Below are 25556 nucleotides of genomic sequence, written 5' to 3' on the forward strand. Positions count from 1 at the left end.
AATCGAGAAGATTTGAAAAACTTTTTCAAGTCTTAAAACAGTTTTAGGATGCTCTAATTGCGCCTCCTGTCCACAGCAGCTCTTAAATGATCTGATTAATCTCTGCACCTGCGAGAAAAACAAAAAATGAACATGCAGGTGTTTGTGTTGAGATGCCATGAGTTGTCCCAGATGGAGTATCTGCTTTCATCAATTATGAACCAACTCAACGTGATGCTCTACAGTTGAGGCTGTGACCTCCAGTCATGATGAGAAGTGTGCCAGTTAATATCTGGACAAACTGAAGCCACTTGTACGCACTGCTATTCATTTCACCATCTTTCTAAACTCTGCTGCTGTAGTTTTTTCTCCATGAACAATTTATTTGGGGTCAAATCTCCTGCATCTCACTGTACTGTGGTCTCTGTGGACTTTTAGCGTTCTTCCTTCTGATGGCTTTTAGATATATGCAGCACATCTGGGCGTGAAAAGAATGTTACGATATTTGGGCTCAGCACATACCACATACACACTGCACTGACCACGCACCATGGAGCCCTGTGTAGCCCTCTGTATAAGACTGTACCTCATTCACCTCATTCAAAGATCAACAACGATTACACACAAAGAGAGTTTCTTTGTGATGTTGTTGTCACTGCCAACATCTCTGGACAGCTCTGTCTGTCCATCTGTGGTCAGAATCCTCCAGGGCTAATGAAGTCTGATAGAGAAAGACCAGCAATATCATAACATATTTGGGGTCTAAAGGTAATAGTGGAAGGTTCTGACATGTAAAAGGAAGATATATTCCAGGTTAAGCTGTTGGTAGGTCAGCTGTGTTACCTCGTTTTTGTTGAGCATTGGTGTTTCTAATAGGTGCAAATAAATTGTATGAAGCCAGCCTCGATGTCTGTCTCAACGCTTTAATCACTGATTTTAATTGAAATGCATAAAGTATCGTTCTAGACTTCAGTTTATAACTATGTTGCAGTTGACCAGTATTGGCACGCATGCACATTTAAACAAAATGCTTCAGTGTTGGATTCAATACAGTTTCCCAAGACTTCCTGCTGTGTGCAGTAAGCTCTGCAATTATCTGATATACACTCTAAAAACAATGCGACTGTATGCGGGGCCTCTGTCAGATCGCAGCCTTTGTGTTTTTAAGCTCTGTGTTTAATGCTAATCACCCACCCGAAGAGCTAACAGGGCGTAACTTCATTACACCCCTCCCACACAAAGCAATTATGTATTAATCAATAAGGCCGCTGTCAGTAAATCATGGATGATCTTGATTTCAGGTTAATTTTTTATCCCAAATTGCTAAATAACAAATATCAGCAACAAAATATTTGAAGATGATGCCGCAAAGAAAATGTGATTCCACAGGAAAAACTGGAAAACAATAAAAATATAGTTGAAATCCTCCTGACAGTAAAGTAAATGTAAGCGTCCAGTATTTTTTTTAATTTCCTTTTTCCAGCACAGCTCTCCCTCTCTCAGCAGTTGGCAGGCGTAACAAACCTCCCACCCACACAGCATCGCCACCCACCCTCCCAGCATGCTGCTGGCCACTTACCACAGCCCTCTTAACCCCAATGGAGTGAAATGGGAGGGAGGAGGATAGAGTGAACGCTCTGACAGGAAAAATAGCTGAAGGAAGAAACAAACAGCATTTATATTCAGCAGTAATCTGTCACACGTTCATACCAACGAACGCATCTCATTATCTCTTACATTCTGGTCATATACTCGTTTGGAATCCAACATGAGAAAACAGCCATGGCTGGCTTTATTTCCTGCATTTCTAACAGGGTTTTATAACCAACGGAGAGGAGTTTTGTTCTTTGACAGAACATTTTGTGTGCATGTGTAATCAGTGGAGGATGGTGTGTAAAAGTTGAAATAAATGGAACAAGAAAGAAAATGAAACCCAAAAAAGGAAAAGAGTCATTTCAACTCTGAGAGATGTGAAAGATGTGGAGCGGTTTGCCAAATATAGACTTTGACAAACTTCAGATGTCTAAATTTATCTGTTACCTAACTATTTGAAGTAGGACACGTTTTCTTTGCACTGTGTGTAAGTTAAGGCTCAAACAGCCACATCAACATCAATCAGTCAATCAATACTTTATTTATATAGCACACACCAGAGGTACACCAAAGTGCTTTTCAATAGTAAAATATGAAATAAAATTAATTACATATCAGTGCAATAGTAGAGTACAAATACATTCCCAGACAAAACAAAGCACTAATTCACTATGTTAAAAGAAATATTTCACTCCTAGTATAAAAGTTAGGTAAAATCAACACAGAAATATCAACTGGAAAAACCCAGTAACACAATAGGTTAAAATTACATACAAATGCAATAAAAGTACAAAGTGTACATCTGATAAATCACTAACTAATCGAAAATGCAAGATCAAATAAATACGTTTTCAGTCGTGTTTTAAAGATTGAATAGATTCTGAAGCGCGAATATCAGCTGGAAGACTGTTCCAGAGGTTAAATGCAGCAATGGCAAAGGCACGATCACCTCTGGTTTTCAGCCGGGACCTAGGTTGCACCAAGAGCGTTTGACTCGATGATTGAAGTGCTCTCCTAGGAGTATACAGGTGGAGAAGTTCAGTTAAATAGCATATTATTTACGATTTCGAATGTAAGCAATAAAACCTTAAAATCAATCCGATATTTGATGGGCAGCCAATGTAGGTGAGCAAGGTTTGGAGTAATAGAATCAAACCTTCTAGTACCAGTTAAAAGGCGTGCCGCTGTATTTTGGACAAGTTGTAGTTTATGAAGAAGGGCAGATTGGAGGCCCAGGTAAAGGGAGTTGCCCTAGTCTAATCTTGAAGTAACAAATCCATGGATAAGTTTTTCAAGATCCATTCGCGGTATGTAATGCTTAGCCTTAGAGATTTGTTGTAGTTGGTAAAAGCTAGACTGTACTACAGAGGACACTTGTTTAAACGAGCTGTCCAAAAGAACACCTAAGTTAAGTACTGTATCAGAGTACATCAACGCAAATCTCCTTCTTCCTTTGAGGAATGAGAAAATAAAAATGGTTCAGTAAACCCGATCGGCATCCAAGCATCAGATCGACGCGAATCAGAACGCTTTGATCAGAGCTAAAGCTGCAGGTCTGCTTTTAGATTTTTAAAAATGTATTTTGAAGTATTCTTGGTCAAAAGATGAATCCTGCTCACTTTGGAGGCCTTCTTGACTTTTGATTTTCATGTACCAACCAGAAGGTGTGGACACTGACTCCATTGGACACCTTGCTGTGCAGAAAACACAGTTCTTTATCTGTGGACGTGTTTCCGTGCATCTTTGGAGAAGCAGCGCCTTTAGCCCAGATCTGTCCTGCACAGCGGAGCAGACAGTCAAACCACTTATCTGTACATGCATAATGAAGCATTCACCCCTCTCAGGATGTCTGTCCCGTACAAACAGCGGCAGACGAACATGCACTGGATTTTGGTGCATCATCGTCATGATTCTTCTCCTTGTTTTTGGACACATTCATCTCAGGAAGTGTACGGTTACTGGGCGAAAGAAAGGTTTGCAGCTATTTTCTGTTCTCGTGCAGCTCAACCTCAGCCTTTTTTTTTCTGTGTACAAATGGTTTTTGTTTTTTTTCCTTGCTGCAAGGTTTTTGTTGTGTGAATTTTTTCCTACTGCTTTCAGTGTGCGGTGAACACGTTTCACAGCTTTAGAGTCTTCTCAGGGGAAACCTCTACACTATTACCGTTTAAAACCTTCAGTTATGGAGAGATGGTAAAATAGCCGTATTTTTACAAATCATTTCGAGGCAAAACTTTGTGTTTTTGCTGTATGAATTAGCGGCACACATCAAATAATAGTTAGCATGTTCACAGCTGTAACATTTTGTTATAGCAACCTTATAAATAAAAACATGAATGAAACTGGTGCAGTTCAGACTGCACATACTGTCTTTACTCGTTAACATAAATGAGCACCTTCAGTACTTGTTCAGTCGTGACACATGAGAATTTATTATCGTAGTAATATTAAAGCATCAAGCGGCAGTGATCTGTGCACCACTCAGAGTCAGTGCTAAGGAGCATGGGAACAGATGTTTGGCCCTGGGGGGGTTTCACATGCTGACCAGGACAGTGAGTTTGCAGCTGTTAGCAGGTGACTCGTGTCTGCATCTTGAATTAGCACCTGTGGGGGCATCAAACTGTTAGCACTCTCTGAATCGAGTCAACAGACTGAAAGAAAGAGGGTGTACATGTTTACTGTGCATCATGTGGTGCAACATTAAGTTTAATCATTGTAATTGCATGTATAAATGTTTAGATCATGGAGCAGCAGTGCTGCATTTTCGCCTGTATCCACTACAGCAGGATGGGGAGAAAAGTGCTCAGATGCGTCTACTGTTTAGGATTCTACATGATCATTATTGTCAAAGTTTGTTTTAAAAAGATATTATTTTTAATAATATCAGAACTAACACGTACCTGTGGTTGTGATCTGATGATTTTAGGCTGTGGCCATGATGTCCTCTCCTGTCAGTGGCCAATATTTTGGGATTTCTGTTGCATCAAAGGTAGTGCAAGTAAATAATCTAAGTTATAGCTCTCCACACGGACTGTTTACTGAATGCAACCAGAACACTCTCAAGTCTGATTGGTCAGGACTACCTCAGCTACAAAGGCCAGTCACTACGTTTTTGTTACCAAGAATTGTCCTTTGCCTACATATTCAACATTCGACATCAACTTGTTTTTTTCTTTTTTAATGCCGTTTTTTGTGATGAAGTATTTCATCACAAAAAAAAACATGAACATATGAAACCTTGTCTTAAGGGTTTTGCACAGTCTGTACTGTTGTATCATATACTTCATATACCTTTGTCATTTTATTTAGTCTACTTTCTTCTCTTCTTTCCCATCTAGTCTTCTGCCCTACGTATATTTTCTGGCAAGTCATGTTCTTCTTCCCATCCTCCCTTGCTACCTCCTCCTCTTTCCAGTCCCTCCCTCTTTCCTCATTTCTTTTCATTCTATTCATTTGTCTCTTGCTTCACCCACACAACGGGAAGACAAATGGACAAATGCCACGATGGTAATATATAGCCCGCTTCCTCCCCCTATAGCCTCCAGTACCGGAGGGGAGGAGGCATATCAAGCTATATCAAGAAAAGCAGCCAGAATCACCTGAGGTATGTGTTATATCATGGGCTCCATTGTATGCATCACTACTAGGATTTCAAGCAAAAGCAAATTCTGCTGTCTTATACTTTGACCCTTCCCTGGATTCACTGTGCTTCTTCTTCCTCTGTAGAACCACACTGTTAGCCTTTGCAGTAATTTCCATAGCTTAGTACTGCAAAATCAACAGTAAAAAACTCTAAAGGATGTTTGCAGTTTAGTACTGTAATTTGCATGTAATTGTGGGAAAATTCCATGAGATTACATGATTTTTACGGTAACTCACCGTACTCATGGAAACAGCTGTAAAATACAGCAAATGTAACAATTGGTGATGTTACTGAGATTATACTATTACACCATCCGGATTTCTGTTGTTTTCTACTGTAGATCTAAGAGTAATTACTTAAATCCTCATTCAGAGTGTATTACTATAAAATGTGATTCACTGTGAAAGTAGTATAACATATAAACTACAATATACAGCATAATTTTTAACTTAAGGAGTAAGTTGCAGCCACACTAAAATTTAATTCCTTGAACTGAATGGAACCTCATATATTAATAAATGTATTTGTTTATTCAAACAATGTGAAACATTATTAATACTATTAATTAATGGTATACTTGTAAGGTTAGTATTGTGATAGAGTCGAGTATATTTTAATTATACTCTTGTAGACATTATGACATTATGCTAGTGCAATTATGGTGAACAAAAAGTACATTTAAAAGCTAAATAAAAGCATTATTAGTATACGTACTAGGTAAGGTATACTTGGGAAATATAATTGAAGTATACTCATTTTTTGTATTGCCAGCAACAAAAACTAATGGCTACATTTGGAGTAATGTTTAAAAATGACTTCATTTAGCAGGGTGTTCCTTTTTTTCTCTTCTTATTCGTTCTTATACTGGACCTTCATTTGTTTTTTATAAGGTGGTACTTTTTAAGACACCTCTGCCTAACTACAGTGAACTAACCTAATAATATGCTCTGGTCGTCATTTTACACAAGTTAAAGTGTCACATCCATGAAACCTACACCACTAACCAGCATCAGTACTACAACTTCACTCTCAAAATTAATAAATTCTGGGACAAGCAGAAACTGTATTTTTAGCGGTGCATTTTGTTGCAGGCCAGACTGCTATTAAATGCACTCTCCTAAAGAAATAATTCCTTTGTAGCACCACTTCGTCTTGGTTCAGAAGAGATGTCCTGATATACGTGATAATGTAACACATTATAACAGTTCAGCGCGTTGGGTTGTGTTTTTAAAGCGATTGTTACGTTTTTAAAGCTTTTTAATGCGACAGGTGCAATAGCCGACACCACACCTTCACCTGACGTACAACGTGACGTATGACGCACACGTCGGGTATTCACTTTCTAAACAGCAATGGGGATAGAAAATATTGCTCGAGGTGGTTAATGCTCCTTTCGCTGGTTGCCAACCACCATTAAATAACAACAAGAAGAAAATATTGATCTGCTTCTCTTAGTTTTGCACGTTTAAGCCGCAATTCAGACTCAAACAAAGCTGCAAAGCAGGAGAACAACATGGCCATCAACTATTCTGTGCCACAGATCCAGTTCGCTGCAGCACAGAGTGATGATGAGACCGTTAACCGATATGTGCAACTAGAAGTTGTCAGAGGTAACTGGATGTTCAATCGGATTAAATGCAAGGTTGATTGGATTATATCTGAAGATCATATGCTATTCGTGATAACTCTGCTAGACTCCAAATTGCTCGTCCATGCGGGAGTATCTCAAAATTAAATGAAACCACTTAACATTTTTTCCCTAAAACGGACTGACATGGGACACATTAAAGTTGGATCGGAACCAGCTAATCAGTCTGAAGGTAAGTGTTTTTTTTCACTTATTCGAGAGAAGTCTGAAATGCGTTCTTATTACTGTTTGTTTTGACTTTTAAGCTACCCTACCAGGATATTTTCATTCAAATGCTAAGACAAAATGTCAATATCTATGAATGTGGAGACTCAAAAGACTAGTTAGGTAATAGTTGCCGATGGATTTATGAGAAACTTGGACGTTTGCAACAGGTGAATCGGTGAACAACCGAGGTTGCGCCCAAATGCTTAAAGCTGTTAGCTGGTCAGTGTTTTCAGGTGTGCTTGTACTACCTGTACGGTGCGGAGTGCTGACTAAGTCATGTTAAACCCATTAAAGCGCCGAGCTCAAATATCTTTTCATTTTTGTGCACTGTTCTCTTGTCGGCACACATTTTCTGTTTATTGAAGCCTTTTGTGAATAATTTTGATCATGTTAAAACTGGGAATTGGTCCCTATTGACAATACTCTTATTTTTTGCATTGCATATGCCATTTAGGAAAGGTAATTGGTCACTGAACTTTTTGCAACTATGTGTATTTCTAAATTTTGTGGCTTCAGTGCACGCAAATTTATATTGTTCAGTTTGCATGTTAAAAGCCTGCCAAGCACCCCAAGGCTGATTATGCTTGGTAAGAAGTCATTTACGAAATAGAGCTGATTAGACACAGGAGCTTTTCGTGGACACAGGTATCCAGTCTCTGTTTTGTTAGCTCAAATTTCTGTAATTTCCTTTATAAACCAAGGTTGTTGGACATGTGTCTCAGTGAATCAAGCAAAGTAACAATATCAAATTTCACATTACATATTACTGATCAACATGGTAGTCTAGCTACACCAACAGCAAAAATACTGAAGTCAATACTGTAAAGTTTAACAGCAGCACAAACTATAAACTCCAAAATAACCATACAGTTGATTCATCTCCGGTAATTTAACTGGGCTGACTGTTTGTTAGGTGTGTTTAATGTGTAGAATAATTGCCAATTTTGTACAATTATAATATGTTAAAATGGACTTATGTACATAAGGCCATTAACAATTAACTGTACATAGCTATTTGCTTTATGACTATCTAGACAGTGTGAAGAAGTGAAGTATTGAAATTATTTTATGTTGCATAATGACAACATGTTGCCCTGGGACCACTGTGAAGCAAAAGGTTGTTCACATTGACCCTCATGACACAAATTAGGTAACTGTTTTTGCCATTTTTAGTGAATTTCTTGTATAATTTAAGTGACCAATGTGTTGTTACCTGTGTCTCCACAGATTATCCATGTCCCATGCCTTCTGGACATTTACACAAGACGAGCAACAATGAAGACAAGCTCTCTTGCTATCTTGCAAGACGCTGTCTCTGTCCAATAGGTTTTTTGAGTGCAACAGTTTGATATTATATTCATTACAATTCAGTTAATTTGTATGGTGCCAACAAAATGAATGCCAAGGCACTTCACATTGTAGGTTTAAGACCCTACAAAATATAAATAAGAAAACCCAACACTTGAACATATGTTGTCTGCCATGATATGGATATGACATAATATTGTTATTGTTATTGTTTGTACAACCATCTGAGAAAATAATGGATTACATGGTTTAGTAAAAACAAGTGCTTCCTCAATGAAAATATGTTTTCAGTTCTTTTCAGTTTTTGATTTTGGAAATGTGTATTTCAGCAGGGAAAAATCAGAATTGAAATAAAGTGGTGTAAAGCACATGAATTATATTTTGTGTGTGTGTGTGTCTATCTATCCATCCAATTTTTTTGGAACCCTCCAGTCTCTTACAGTATGTTAGTGTTAACTGACATTACGGTCAATTACGACCTGTTAAACAGTAAATGACCGCCTGTTGGGACACTGTGTCCTCTAGCAGAGATGAATATTTTTGGTACTGATGATGCGTGATAACGGTAAGTTACTGGTTAATATATTGCAGTTTATTACCTTGCAGCGGGCTTACAGTGACATACCGTGAGTAAACGGTAGTATACCAATTTCTTAATCACAGTATGATGTTACTTTGTTGACGTAATTTACGACATAACGACATAACGGTATCTCACTGGCGACAGTGACGCCAGTGAGATACCGTAAAAAAGGCTACGGTGCGTTACCATAATTTGTCCAAGAGTATTATACCACACCAGCAAAAAACGGTATCATCCTGCAGAACGGTAAGCTACCGTAACACGGCGTCATGGTATGACGCTGGCAACAGTGACGCCAGTATGTTACCGTAAAGTGGCGATGAAAAGTCTAACAGTGCACCTTTAGCAGCAATAACCTGAAATCATCGCTTTGTACATGACTTCATCAGTCTCTGATGAAGTCATGTACAACTTTGGCCCACTCTTCTTTGCAATGTTGCTATAGTTCATTAACGTTAGCAAGTGTTTAAGGTCCATTTCAGTCAGGCTGAGGTCTGCACCATCACTTTAATTCAGATTAAGTCTGTCTTGTGTTTTATTATCATCTTTTTATTACTTTTACTATCCCGTCATAAAAAAATATTATTTAAACTGCCATTAATTTCAGTATTAATATATCCACTTCTTCTCCCTTATAAGCCTTTTATTATGTAAATCTGCAGTTCAATTAATTTATATTTCTATGTACAACAAAAAGAAATCCTAAAAATAGTGAGTTGATTATGGAAAGTAGTGATATTTCAAACGAGTGATCAGGTTTTGGAGAACTTTCAGACATCCACTGAGTGGATGGACAGATGGAGAAACGACTGAATGATGTTCCGAATCGATGCAAACAGTAAAATATCAGGAGATGATTAAATGTCAGCACGTGAATAGTGTTTCTGTCTGTCAGAGGTGAACGTGTCAGCAGCGTCTGAGGGTCTTTTGTTTTTTGGGGTCTTTTGTCTTCAGGCTGAATGAGTTCACTCTGAAAATGTCACCAGCTGTTTGGTTGCACTTCATCACCAGCTGCCTTTTCTCTCAGTCTTTTTGTTCACTCAGTGTCTGTTTGTCTATTGTGTTAAGCTTTGTAGTTTCATGCTAATTGCACTTTGTTGTGGAGTTGTTCACTCATCTGCTGGAAAACACCTCAGAGGTTATTTTTTTTGGCAATTGGCTGGAGTTTTTTCCTGCTCAGTTCCACTCAGTCATTTTCAAACCTACAGAGATGCAAATGCAGATGTGCATGGTCCAAATGTCCAAGGCTATATATAAACGATCCTTTCACAGGCATCTGTGAGGCATCCTGCATCTGTATTGAAGTTTGATGTTGGATGTGTTGATGCTCCAAAGATGTGTTTACATTTGCTTTGCTTGAGCTTGATTAATACAGCTGACAATAACTGTGGTCGTGGTCATTTTCAGACCCTGTCAGGAGTTTAAGATGAGTGTCTCGTCGTGTGCCTGCTGCTATCATCTACACCAACTAGCCAACCAGCAGGACTGCAGCATGAAATGGACACTTGTTAACGAGAAGAAAATCAAACAGAAAAGATGGAATGTGTAGTTTGTAGAAGCTGCCTGCTGAGTTTAGTCAAATGTCCACCAAGGGAACCTCATTTAGAGCTGTTAATTTAATAAAAACCTTAAAAATGTCAGACAAGTACCTTTCAAATTACCCCCACTGATTTCGTGACCACAAGGAGTCAGATGCCAGGAAATGGTTTCATTATTGTGACACTGCTAAATCTTAACTTTAGCTTTTTTTAAGGTAACCAGTCCAGGAGCATTAAAAAGTAGACCAAAGTCAGAAGTTGTATTTACTCTAGGCCGATCCTTTAACTAAAATGAGCAGGTTAACATGACACACACATTACCTGAGCATGGTTAAAAAGCAGCTTTTAATTGTAATGTTTTTATTTTGGTGTGGATGAGGCACCTGTCTTATATTTGACTGCCTGCAAAGCGCCTCGAAGATCAAATGACAGAACTAAGCTGCAGGTTTAGTGCTCACTGAAGACGCAGCATTTGACTTGCGCTCTGTCTCTCCTTTTTTTTAAAGCCATGATTATATATTCTTTGCACCCACACATGTATTTTATTTGTTTCTTATCTATCCCCTTATTTATTGTATCCAGGCTGTGATTTATTGTGATTTATTAATAAAGTGGAGCTGAATTGAGTTGAGACTAAAAATATGTTATTTTGGTTCAGTTTAGAAACATTTATTTACTCATGTCTGCAGACTTTAAAGAAAATCTGAACCTATATGCATAAATTTAACACTATTTTTAAAACCCAAATGTGTACTGTTAGAGCTTGGTATAATCCCAAGGCCTTCATCAATATTAACATCAGCAACATAAAGGCTGTCTTAATATTTGAAAATGAATTGAACTGCAATAATAGTATTATTATATTATAAGTCATCACTGCTCAAAATCACATTTATCATATTTATGAGTGAAATTCCTTATAATCATTCCTTGAAATTTTAAGTAAATACCATCGACAATTTCCTGGAATATTACAAACAATTTTATATTATTTAAAAATATTTTTTATGGAGGAAAAACAAAGAACTGAGCTTCAGCTTAAACAGCGCTAGGTAAATTTCCAAATTAGGCAGGAAATGAAAAAGTGGAGGAAATATAAAGTAAGCTTGATAAAACAGAGAGGCAGAGGGTGAGAGAGAGTAACAGCAGGGTGAAAATGTAGTAGGCAGAGTGAGACAAAGACACAGAGGCACAAACAGACGGAGAGACGACTATAACAAAGAGAGTATGAAAATACAATCGTCCTCTCTCCGTGGGGTTGCCAGCGTGGAGTGGCTATCAAAGTTTAAACCTGCAGAAACAAAGTCGAACCTCTTTGACATCAGGTGGATTCAGCATTTACTCACCAGGAAAAAAATCAGAGCACAGGATGTTAATGGCGTGGCGTCCTTTGGTGCTAGGCACAAACTGCCGAGGCTGAAGGGGTCCGTTTCAGTCTGCACTGCTGACAACATTCACCAAGTTCATTGACATATATTCAATTCAATTCAGTTTTATTTGTACAGGACCAAATCACAACAAGAGTCGCCTCAAGGCACTTTATATTGTAAGGTAGACCCTAGAGTAATAAATACAGAGAAAACCCCAACAATCATATGAGTCCCTATGAGGAAGCACTTTGGCGACAGTGGGAAGGAAAAACTCCCTTGTAACAGGAAGTACCAGGCTCAGGGAGGAGCGGCCATCTGCTGCGACCGTTTGGGGTGAGAGAAGGAAGGCAGGATAAAAGATATGCTGTGGAAGAGAGATAGAGGTTAAAAACAAGTATGATTCAGTGCAGAGAGGTCTCTTAATACATCATGAGTGAAGAAGAAACACCCAGTGCATCATGGGAATCCCCCAGCAGCCTACACCTATAGCAGCATAACTAAGGGAGGATTCAGGGTCATCTGATCCAGCCCTAACTATATGCTTTATCAAAAAGGAAAGTTTGAAGCCTAATCTTAAAAGTAGAGATAGTGTCTGTCTCCTGAATCCAAACTGGAAGCTGTTTCTATAAAAGAGGGGCCTGAAAACTGAAGGCTCCCATTCTACTTCTAAATACTCTAGGGAACTCATGACTTCAGTCCAGTAGCACCTTATCCCGCTCCCGGATCCATCCGATTGGTGAATCACTTACAGGTTCCACAGTACAGGCTTAAAACAGTGGACATTATGGTTTTGCTCATTCAGGCCCAATGATGTGGAACGAACTTCTATTCAATATTATATGAGCTTCATAATCTTTAGTATAATATTCTAATCTAATAAATAAGTTAATATATTAATAATCTATACTTGTACTGTATAGGTGGACTAGATAGCCATCTTTATCACTGCCGTTTGTTTTTCCCTTTCATCTTACATATGTAGAAATAATAGAGGTGCTACTTGTAAATCAGTTTTAGAAAGGCGCCACAGTTTCCTCAGTGATACTATTATTGTTTCCTCATGTGGACAAAGGAGCGTTGTCCTTCAGTATCAACTGCTTTAGCCATCATTGCAGAATAAACACTGAGTGTCCAGGAACCTAACAGCCACCTCACTAATTGTTAAAAAAAAGAACCCTGCCATGATAACCATCCATTCTCTGAACAGAAAAGTACTGTGTGCATTTTCCTCTGTGGCCCTCTGTTGTAACCTTTTGTCCTCAGTTGGCTCTCAGTCAATAAAACTTGGAACCTGCCTGCTCTGTTTCCTGTACATGGACTTGTTAATCCTGGAACTTCCTGACTGAAGGTAACATTCCTCACTGTTGCATCCAAATTACCCGATAATGTTTTGTTTCACAGTGTTAATTAATGTAAAATGTAAAACATTTTAATCTTAAATGTTGAGTTTTAGCTTTCTTTGATATTAGTGGCAAGTATGAACAGAAAGATCCAGAATTTAATTTAGCAACCATCCGTAACTAAAATGTGGATCTGTCATTCTCAAGACAGGCTTGCATTAAATATTAAAAAAGAAGGAATAGTGTCATATTTAATCCATCATATCAGTCCTTGATGAAGCTAGTGCTAAAATTAACCCTATTAACTATTATTAAAATGTAAAATATGCAAGTTAAAATTAGCCCTGTCTCTGTGACGCGGTCTTTCTGAAGCTCCTTTACCACAGTGGGTCAGTGACTCAAGAAGAATAATGAGAAGAATAATCAAATGCAGTCCTGTAGACCTCCTTTGCCTTCTAGCTTCTGTTGAGGAAATAATTTTTCACTGCAGACTCACATGAATAAATAATGTCTGGAGTGCTAAAGTTTCTGCCCGGCAAATCTGAGAGAGCGGAACAGTGTTAGCAGTTCATAATTAATTCATTTACTGGCGTCTGTGACATTTATTTTCTGTCTTTGGTGACTTTTGAATCATCAATGTATTATTTGTAGAGCGGGCAGCAGCGTTTTACTCTGATAAACAAAGTGAAACATATTTGCAGTCTGTGCATGGAGAGACTCAAAATATGAGCCTGAGTGCAGAATCTATGAAGGAACAAATAATCGTGTTAGGTTCAGGGGTGATCGGACTTTGGTGTTTATTTGGTGTCAGGACTAAAGATATAAGATTCAGATTTGATGAAAGTCATCCTACTTTATAATGCAACACAGGCCTGAAACATTGGGCTTGCAGAAACAATGGTTTCAGCTGGAGGCATACAGCATGGTTATGTAGAAGTTGTTTTTACGCATCATTGCTGGAATTTTCAGTTCAGTTGTATTTATATAGCTCCGAATCACAACAACAGTTGCCTACAGGTGCTTTTTGACCTCTGTAGTCTTCACATTATCCAGACATCTTCAAAATGACAAAGCCCAACATAATTCAGAGGTTGATGATGTTTTTGTGGTTTGATAAATATGGGGAACACACTTAATGTTTTCCCCATACACAGATGATCCACCCCACTCATCACCCATCACCCTAACCCCTAACCCTAACCCTAACAAAGAAAATCTAGCTTATTTAAATGGAATATATAACACTCAAACTGAATGAAGCAAACATCAGTTTTGCTGTGCCATATAAATTCTGTTTATTTTAGTGACCAGGTGAAGTTTGGGGATTCTCTGGGGTGCCTGAATATCATCATAAATGAACAAGTCAAGTCAAATCAAGTGACTTTATTGTCACTGTGCAGTGGTACAGTACACAGTGAAATGAGACAACATTCCTCCAAGACCATGGTGCTACATATAACAGACAAGCAACACAGAACTACATAAAGTGCAGGGTGCAAAAATTCCAAAAAACCAAAACAAAGACAGTGCAACACCAGACAGAAGAGAACGATACAGACACAACAGTGCAATAAAAATGTGCAAAAGCCTGAGCACTGTGCAAAGAGTAACTTGGTGTATGAAGGTGTGTGTGTCTGTGTGTCTCTGTGTGTGTATGAGATTGTGCAGATTGGGGCAATGATTGACCAACATTTCAATATTTCATTTTGTTTTAATTCTGTTAAAAAAGATCAGTCAGTAACAGCTCTGCAATAAACACAGAATTAGCAAGCTTGGTCTAGAGCAAACCTCCTTATCCCCGTGACCAGGCTGCAACAAACATGCAAAATATGAACTTCTGCTTATCCAAACCCCTGAAGAGTAAACCAGCCTTTTACTTAACATTATTTATTATTCAGCATGCTCTAAAATTTCTCAGAGGTACCTTGGCAATCTGATGCAACATGAATGAAGCACAACAAATGATGCATCCATTTTACTTGTTAACCCTCTCAAGGCAGGCTTTGCAGATTTGCAACAAGTAAAAGCTAACAAACTGATTACACCACATACATATTTTATGAGCTTTTTTTACTCAGAAGTACCACTGCAGGTATTCTTTTGTGCATTAGCAACAAAAACTTAATTTGAGCCAGAGAGGGTTAATACCAGGAAAGCTTCAGAGAACTGATGGCGCCACCTTACAAGCTTCTCAGACTGTGTTGTAATCGGGGGCACAGCCCGGTCCCATTGGCACCAGATGGAATGGCAGGTTGGGCGTATGAAGGGTAAAATGAATATACTTTTGCACTAGGATGCTACAGTACATTGAGATTTTTGTGCTCCCACATCCTTCCTGGACAGATGAAGATGGAGTGTTGTGGTGGAGTCTTGCTAACCTGCTGTGAAAAATGGCTCCTGTCAGTAATCCATCTCGGTCCACTCGTCCAGTATTGATTTCCCTTTCAGGTTTGCCTACGTGTCCCCAGGGTCAGCTCATCAAGCACAGGGTGAAAGGCTTGCTGGATGTGTGTGTCTGTTTGTGCGAGTGCATGTGTGCTAAGCACTACAAATTGTAAGTTCCTGGAACTGGTTAAAAAGGACAGGAGCAATTCTGGTGTGACTGATGTGCTGAAACTTGCTTAGTCGAGAGGGGAACTTCCCTCAGAGGTTCAGTTCCTGCTTGCTGAAGCTTTATTTTCCATCTTTGAAATGGTTGTGTTTGGAAAGGAGATGACTTGAACTTTATAGCTATACTAGCAGCTCGGGGAATTCTAGGGTCTGAAGTCTGGGGACTTTATATTAACGCTGATGTGGTCTGCAGGATTTTTCTTGTACACAGTTTATGCAAACTGACTTTCATTACTCATGTAATTCATTACTGTGACATTAAGTGCTGCAGTAGGCATACAGACAAGGAAACCAGACAGCCCTCCTCCTGCAGCTGCCCTGCTGTGTGCTGAGTTCTAGGCCTCAAAACCTACTCTCTCCAGTGAAAATCCTCTTCTTAATCCACCATGCTGCCATATACTTCTCTGTGTCCTTTTCCATGGTTACACTATTCACTGGTCCTAACAGAACCACAGTTGGCCAAAGTCCTCTATTAGAGTACAGGCAGGATTTTCCAAAGCCTGTGAACCAGAGGAGGTGCAGGAGCTGGGTTCCCTCTCAAACCACTTGAACTACAACATAGTGAAAAAAACTTATTATAGATTATAGAGCCACCTTTCAAAATTTAAGCCAAAGGTTCAAAGGTTGTAATGAAGGATCAAACATGTTAAAAATAGAGGTGTTAAAGGGTGGTTCTGTCCAAGGTTATTATAGTTAAGTAAAACTAAACTAAAACCTACAACACCTACAACATAGTTACCAAAAATGCAGAACTTATTTATTTGATAATTGTTCGCGTATGGTTAATAATAATATGGATGCCTAAACAGTGATTATTAATGACAGTTAAAACAGGGTTTTTCCCTTCTTGCATAAATTTCTGATTTATTTCTTCAGTATAAATCTGTCTATTTGGAAAAAACACAGTGTGTTTTTAGTGTTTTTGGTGTTTGCATGTATTTGATGACACACAGAAACACAGAATAGCCTGTAGCCAGCATTATCCTTTAAAGCTCATTCATGTGTACTTTTTGTCTGCACATGCACACATTTAAAGCTTTTCCTCCTTTTTCTTGCCTCCCCTCCCCTGAAACACGCTCCCTTTGCCTGTCATCAACATGTTCCAGTGACAGCCTCGTGCTTGTCTTCACCAGTCGCTCCCATCCACATCTCCTTCCACGAAACTTGGAAACAACTTCCAATTAACTGGATAGGATCAGCAAGCCGTCCTGCCTGGCCCTGATAACATTATCCCACGTCACGCACTGCTGCCAGCGCCCGGATTATGAAATTAAAAAAAGAAGCTGAAGAAGAAGAAGAAGAAAGGATGGTTGAGGATGGAGGGAAAGTGGTTGGGTGCTGGGGAATGGGAGCTGAGGTGGGAGGGAGGCTTGCCCCTGGGGACTGTCATCAGTGATTGTATAGTATATTTGGCCCTGTGTGAAAAGGAGGGTTATGTAAGGTTTTAAAGCCCCTCCACTATCACCAGAACAGAGAAGTTCAATATGCCGGAGAGCTGCTTCAGCTTCCAGTCCAGTGCTAACCGCCCACTGATAAGCGCTTACATAACGAGCTGCGGTTGAGGTCTCTGGTGTCTGATGAGTATGTAAATGGAGGCAAGTAGAGGAGCGCTCCTCCGTTTCGCACGATAACGCTGTGATGAATTGCTTCAGTCTTTTCTCACATGAATTATTTTTGAAGATTGCATTTCTGTTGTGTCGAGATGAAGAAGCAGAGACTGTTTGGGTTGCAGTGATTTGAAAATGTCAGACCCATCTCTTCTTTTTTTTAAACGGAGGACTAAATGTCTTCAGTGAGCTTAGACGTGCCTCTGATTGCTAATAGCGGATTGTAGGAAACACTAGATGGCATTGGCAGGTTAGGTTTTGGTTAATGTACTGTGTACTATGAGCTTTCCTCAGCTTTGGAAAGGCCTTCCTGAGGAGAATCATTGACTTCCTGAACCTGGTTCCTCCTATTAAAACGGAGTTCTTCCTTTCCACAGTTGCCAGGTGCTGCTTTATTATCACCCGTTTGATTGGCCTTTATCTTGTGCCCACTTTCTCTTTTGAATCGACATTTAAGTATTAGTAATTAAATCGTGACACTATAAAGAGTCATCATTTTTAATAGTTTTCAAACAATTCCTTTTAAAAACCAAACTTCTTTTATTATATAAAAACTAATCAAACATTCAAACATACAGTCAGACATTTTTATATGTCAAAGGTAGGAAGAGAATGCCCCTGTGTGTGCGTGTGCGTGCGCGCGCGCATGTGCGTGTGTGTGTGTGTGCGCGTGTGTGTGTGCGCGTGTGTGTGTGTGCGTGTGTGTGTGTCCTCTTCCAGATGTCCTTGTCTGACAGCCGCATCTTTCCTTTATTCCATTAGTGAGTCCTTGAGTCTGTTTCTGTAATGATAAGAGAAATGTTCTGCTTCCAAATGCGTGCACACACAGACACACGCGCAGACCCCTCGTCCAGTTCATGAGATGCATCCCTGCTTCTGCTACGCTGCTGCACGTTTTGTTCAGGTGAAATACCAGGAAAAAAAACAACATACATCCAGTCTTCAATTTTTTTCCAGCTCAGGGTTGGAAGCTTATCTTATCTTTGCCTTTGTTACAAACAGTAAAAAAACATTATTATGAAAAAACCCACATTCACTGTATCACAGAAACATGCCACACCTGACCAGCTGGGATCGTATTAAACACGGACACATGGCCCGTCCTGTTAGGGATGCGTGGGCTCAGATGGGTTCCTGTATCTTTATACATTACAGCAATGAATGTCAGCAGCCGATTACGCTACGCACAAGCACACAGCAGCCACACACCCACCGTCTTCCCCCCGATAGCAGATACATAAAGTGTTGTGGAACTTCTTTTCATCCTTGTTATGAAAATACATAACAAAAAAATACAAAATACAATAAAATACACAAAATCTAACATAAAAAAAACTGCAATATGACAACAAAAACTTCTTCGTTTATTATTTGCCATCGGCGCTCCTGTGTGCTAGTTTTGTAGTAACTTTACACCTTACATCACTGCTGATCGTTAATATTCACTTATTGTTGTGTATAATAAAGCCCAAGGCACCAGTTATGTGACATTTAGCTAAGTGTGGACCTGTTCTGCTCATTTCCAGCACTAGATTTTTATTCTTGGACTCCACTACAGTAGCTTTGGATGATTCACAGTTCAAAATAACCCAAATTACGTACTGCAGGAACTACATGCTGTGTTATTCATGCACCAGAAAGTTGGCCACAGTGGTATTAGAAAAGCACATGCACACATATAGAAGTTTCAGGAAAGCAGCATAATAAGAAAGAATCCTCTCCTCGTTGTGTGGCGTCTGTTTCCAGTGTTCATTGTTCTGTTGAAGGACACAGAGGCTCGCTCGCTATCAGAAGCCCATAAACTGTGCGTGATAGTTAAATTGTATATTTATTGCTATAATAAAAGTGTGTGTGTGAGTAAATGTGGTTGTAGTATAAAGCACTTTGAGTGGTTTGGAAGACTAGAGCTGTGCAGCTGTATGAATGCAGTCCATTCATCCAAAAGGCCACAGGTATATATTTGTTTCTCTTCCTCAGTGGTTAAAAGAATGAGTTTAATATCTAATAGTTGAACTGCAGGTGACTGTAAGGACTGTAACCTCTGACCTTCTTAAAGCAGCCGGGACATTTACCACGACAGCTGCCGTCTTGTTGAGACAGTGACCAAAAAGGTACGCAACACCTACACAGCCAGCTTAGAATGACTAATTATCACAAAGTGCAGTTTGTGGTGCATTTGTGATGGATTTTAAGAATGCAACACGCACGTGGTGTGGTTGAAAAGTGGGCTTCAATAGAGAAGGAGCAACTGCAGCATTTAGGAACAGAAAGAAGCACAAAAATAAATTAAAGATCAAAAAAATGTGATTACAAGCCCAAGTGGGCTGCAATGGCGTGTTTTCTTTGTTTATAATCTTCACGTTCAGTTCGCTAAAACACTCATTCTTCCTCTTTTACGACTTTGGTCATACCTGTAGGAGCGGCTAAGCTAAAGGTCTGACAACAGCAAAAACATGAGCCAGACCAGACCAGCTGGTCAGCGTATTTCTGACACTGCCCCCTGGTGTCAGTACACAGCTACAACATGTAAACAACAGGCTGCAAAGGTCCAGCCAGTTACATGTCACTGGACTGAGGCTGGAAACTGGAAAAGCCAACAGCTTATGACTAAAGAGACTTTACTCACACATACACAGCTGTTCAGAGTTCTTTAGTATTTAGTATTTATTTATTTATTGTCATTGTCAAGAACAATGAAATTGCGTTTGGGGCTTCCATACAACCCAAAAAAAGAAGAAAATAATAAATACGCCTTAAAACCCAAGTGTACATATTTAACCCAGTGTGACTCCAATGCAATAAGACAATCCTTAGCAATAATGTTCGTAGAAATTCAGACAGACCTGAGAAACATGACAAAATACATGTGATTCCAGTTAAACTCAAATGATAGTCACATATTTCTGCATGCACCTCTCCGTAAGCACGCACACATTCATGCAGAAACACTTACTCTCCTCACCAGGTTAACAGTCTGACATTTCTTCTATTGTCTATCAGCATACATTTGCAGTCTTTTTAATCAAATCTTGCGTGTGGGTGAGCATGCCGATTTTGAATTTCTGAATGTGTGTGTATTGAAATGAGGTACTTCACCCCTCGAGGCGTTCGGTCACAGTTACAAACGGATTGCCATCCCACTCGGCCTCGTCTCCCGTGTCACCTCCCAGAATAAGCTGTGCAGCTCAATCTGCCGTCCCTTCCTATTTCATCCCGGCACCATTCAGCCCTGGCAAATACTGGCGTATCAAAATGATGCCACGAGTGTTCAGCGAGGAGAGCAGGAGAGATCTGCTTCAAAATGGAAATGCTGTTCTGGTTCGCCAGGTGCAATAAATGTGGAGGATTTCATCTTGGCTGCCACTTGCACAGTTAATCAAATAGATACAAGTGAGTTTATACAGCAGCACAGGATGGGGCACTGTATTCAGAATGGGCCAATGAGCATTCAGGCTGCAATTTGTCTAATGACCAAGAAGCCAACAAAGAAAAAAGAAAACTTAAAATCCAAACTTTGCACAGCACATATTGTGCATGTTTTCTTCAGATGGGAAGAAAATCTGCACTGCTAGCGTTGTCAATGCTAACAAACTGTTACCATAGTTTTATCACTCATCTCCTTAGTGTCAACTATTTGAAGAACATGCACGGTGAGTGTCATGTTGGCCAGTTTAATGTCACCATAATAAATTAGATGTTTTACTTTAAAAAAATATAGTAGATTTGGCATTCGACTGTGTCCCTCGGAGTGTCCTGTGGGAGGTGCTTCGGGAATATCGCTACCGGCCATTCGATCCTTATACAACCATTGCAAGAGCTTGGTCTGCAAAGCCAACAATAAGTCAGACTCGTTCCCGGTGGGTGATGGACTCTGCCAGGACTGCCCTTTGTCACGGATTTTGTTCGTAATTTATATGGACAGAATTTCTAGGTGTAGCCAATTTGGCTTTCACTTGGGTGGTCTCTGAATCTCATCTCTGCTTTACGCAGATGATGTGGTTCTGTTGGCTTCATCGGGTCATGGCCTCCAGCTTGCACTGGAATTGTTCACAGCTGAGTGTGAGAATCAGCATCTCCAAATCTGAAGCCATGGTCCTCAGCTGGAAAAGGGTGGACTGCCCACTTCAGGTCAGGGATGAGTTCCTGCCCCAAGTGGAAGAGTTTAAGTACCCGGACACGCTGGAGATATTATATCTCTCAGGTGGTCTGGGAATGCATTGGGGTTCCCACGGAAAAGCTGGAGCAGGTGGCCGGGGAGAGGGAGGTCTGGGCTTCTCTGCTTAGGCTGCTGCCCCCACAACCCGGCCCCTGATAAGCGGAAGAAGATGGATGGATGGAAAATATAGTAGTTGGTACTAGGGCTGCCACAAACGATTATTTTGATAGTCGACTAGTCACCGATTATTTTTGCGATTAGTCGACTAATCAGATCATCATCCATTGGACGTAAAACGTACAGCTTATTGCACCAGCATGCATCTGCTCTTATATAACTATCATTAGCTTACAGCTTTAAGTGTTTAAGGTATGTACTAACTAAAAATAAAGACAAGATGATAGTTTGTTAAATTTGAATGAAATTAGCAGATTGTTTTGGTGAAGTTTAATAAACTCCTTGCTATCTAAAATATAACAGGACACCGGAGTATATTCTCGAGCATCGCACATTTCTGATAATCAGTTGTCTGCTTGACGTTTATTCAGCTGTGTAAAAACTATAACTTTAAATCGTAATCGTGACTAGTCGACTAATCTTGGCATCCCTAGTTGGTACCAATGTCATCCAAATTCCTGGATTTGATATTACAGCTAGCTAAATTTTTCTGAGCTTCTTCTTCGAGATGCATATTCACTCTTGCATTATTTACATTCTGGATTTTTATTTTCTTGCACCGGTTAAATCCATACATTACCTCTTTAATAGGACCTGTACATGCAGCCATATTTTCAGCATTTTATCTTCAAGTATCAGATCTTATGACAGTTTGTTCCATCAGTACTCCAGAAAAGCAGCAATAATCATTACATGCTCACATTTTTCATCTGCAGTCTCTGTACAGATGATACGACAGTTTTTTACTGCACAGTCGATGTCTCAGCTGGTAATTCCACCTGATCGATTTATTCTGAGAATCAGTTTAAATAATAATTCTGATTACAGACACAAAAGTGTGCACTGCAGTCACTGAATCACAGTCAAACCTGCAGCTTTACTGAAGCTGAGTAAATCAGATTTAGCTAAAGATGAAATTTATGCAAAAGTGATTTTATTACCAGCTGGGTTGAAATACACGAAGTCGCTTCTGAAAGTGAGACAGTGAGATTAGCATAGTGTATGAAATATTAATTAGATATAGACTTTTGATGTAGACAGGATTTTTCATTCTCATGAATCTAGTGTGTGTTTTTATGTTGATGCTGTATGAGTGAGCACAGCCTGATTTTCTCATACATGTTTAGTATTTTTCATATGTTTCAGGTCAATCTAAATAGAAAACAACTGCATTTCTTTCACTTTTCCATTAAATATGTATGACCACTTATTGACTGCTCTGGTATTCAGTTACAGTCGGATAAGTGACTCAGAGCAAAAGGGCTCAGTATTGATCTACGATCTTCCCAGGAAGGGATATCTGTCACGGGGTAAAGAGTGTTAAAAAGATCCCATTATGTGTTGTTTTAAACTCAGAAGGAAATGCTGTCTCATGCTGCCTGATGCCAGGCGTGTTGCGGATCTTTCACCGTGTTTGGAGATGTAATCATGCACTTTCTACAAAGGAGGAAATATGATTGTTTACAGCTGCAAAAGCTTAAATTTAAATCAAATCACTGGTGTGTTTTTCTATGTGAGGAAAACAGTTTACTGTTTTACAGCTGTATGGTTTGTTTAATTGCTTCTTTTTTCAATCTCTTGTGTCCAGCAGAGAGTTGCTGAAGACGCTCGGCATCACAGAGGAAGGGGGAAGAACTGAGACACTCACAGATCCCGGGCTTGGTGGCTGAATGCTCAGTTGTCTCCAGCTTGAAGAAGAACATCTGTACTAATCAGCAGGAATCATGGATTTTGTAATGAAGCAAGCTCTAGGTGGTAAGTACTGCAGTCCTAAATGCTTTTCCTGAGAATACATTAGAGTTGGAGATATTTTCTGTTTAAGATGCTGTACAAACACATATGTGCATATAAACATGAAGGCTTTCTGGTTTCTCTTTGAATCGGCTTGTAGTTTGACCAGTTATGTTCGATCACATGGCTGCATGTAGATAGTCCATGTAGAAAGTAAAGGAGAGATCTTTTGTCCCTAGCTGGCAGTCAGCAGGAGAGGTCGTGCATGAAGCCAATACATTGCCGTGGGTGTTGTAGGGTTTCCATCTTGGTCAACGATGCACTTCCAGGCCTTGTGATCTGTGGCCTTGACCTTTGCTTACTCAAGGGTTAGACGTCGTCATTTAAGATCGTCTTCAACTTGCTCAAGCTAAGTCTTCTTGGGGAGTCACGCTTGATTCTCCACTGTGGGATGCCGCTGCAGCAGAAGTAGGGTTGTTCAATAGGACAATATATATTGGATGCCAATATGAAAACATCTATCGTTTTCTTATTACGCTATTGTTTGTCTCGTGGTGTCGCAAAATAAACTGTTTATGGCAATATTTTTTCATCGTTTTGATGGTCACTGTAGTGGCTATATTAATTTCTTAAAGTTCTCTCTTGCGCTTATATTTAAAATAACCACACTATGGACAGACAGATGACTGTTTCTATGCGTACTTTCGTTAGCAAAAACAATCGTGTGACTCTGCCATCTGCTTATTCTGTTTATTTTCCCACATAAACCTTTCATATTAAAGCTCAAGATCCTGTTGAGACTTTTCAAAATAAACTGAAATTATATACATCATTCTCAAACATCAAATTTCAGAATATGCATCAAACAAATTACCTCAAATAAAAACATGAAGTAGCTATAAATGGTGCTTACAGTCACCACATGGATGCATGCACAGAGAATACCAGCATGGCCAGTGAAGATGAGGCAGAACCAGGTAGCTCCAAACAGAAGGACCAGTCAAAACAAATCCAGGACCTTATTCCTAAAGGAGGGGCTACTGCTGTAGCATGGACAGGGTTTGGTTATGAAAAAGTCTGACACGGACCAGAAAACTGTACTATGCAAATTATGCCGTAAACAGGTCCCTACCACAGACTCAAACACGACAAACCTCTTCAACCACCTACGCAAGAATCACATGAACGAGTATGGAGAGAGTTTACGGATGAGAAGCAAAAAGGGGTGGTCAGGTGCTAAAAAATAGACTCAAACATTAGAACAGGCTTTCCCCCGCAGCACGCAATGCAATAAATACTCACAAAGAAAATGGCGGCCGTTACAAATTACATCTAAAAATGTATGGCTGTGATTACTATAGCTATCACCTGACAACCATATAGGCTTCTAGTAGCATTTAAAAAAATGTATCTGGCTTCATAAAAATGAATGTGTGAACTGGAAACCTGACCTGACTGCACCAGAAGCTCCCAAAAATTGGTCCTCCTCCCTGAGGCTAATTCAGTGGACTAGCAAATGGGTCAAGTTCCAGTGCTTTGAGCTCTCAAATCTAGGGCTGCCACGATTGGTCGACTAGTCACGATTACGTCGACTATCAAAATCGTCGATGACTGATTTAATAGTCGACGTGTCGTTTGAAGCTTTGTAAGATCCCAAAAGACGCAGGAATAAGTAGTATAATTTAAGATTGTAATAACGGACTGAAACAGAAGATGGCAGCACTGCATGTACAAGGATGCCAGCTGCCGTTAAACCCCGAAGAAGAAGTAGCTCTGTCCCAGAATTCATAGCGCAGCCCTGCTCAGTTTCCAACAATGGCGGCAGCTAGTTAGTTTTAATATTACTCTTATTATACTTTCTGGGTCACAAAATAAACGTTTAACATATTTTCAGGCGAGAATGCATCTGTGTAAACCTCAAATATCTGCTCAGTTTATCAAGACACCACACATTTTCAAAAGCGCTCCTACATTTTCAGAGAAGTCTGTTACCCACTAGCTCGATAGCTAGCCGGGGTCAAGGCTCACTAGAGCCCGTGAGAACACCGGACTCCCGGCAAATCGTTTTC

At 39.6% G+C, this 25556-nt stretch overlaps 1 protein-coding gene across 2 annotated transcripts in view; it reads left to right on the forward strand.

Moving 5' to 3' along the window:
• The window catches only part of cplx2b (complexin 2b), a 54981-nt gene that overhangs the window by 15180 nt on the left and 14245 nt on the right, over positions 1-25556 (forward strand). Inside the window, exon 2 of one of the 2 annotated variants that reach the window (XM_086262434.1) lies at positions 23345-23511. In XM_086262434.1, coding sequence (XP_086118560.1) covers positions 23481-23511 — 31 coding nt within the window. In that variant the 5' untranslated portion in view covers positions 23345-23480. The remainder of the gene's footprint in view (positions 1-23344; positions 23512-25556) is intronic. The other variant, XM_086262440.1, reaches the window with a different exon arrangement.

This window comes from Aulonocara sp. 'chitande type north' Nkhata Bay, linkage group LG2, assembly GCF_057382095.1.
Source record: "Aulonocara sp. 'chitande type north' Nkhata Bay isolate Kocher_YH1m ecotype deep benthic linkage group LG2, A_spYH_male_GT1.1, whole genome shotgun sequence".
NCBI lineage: Eukaryota > Metazoa > Chordata > Actinopteri > Cichliformes > Cichlidae > Aulonocara > Aulonocara sp. 'chitande type north' Nkhata Bay.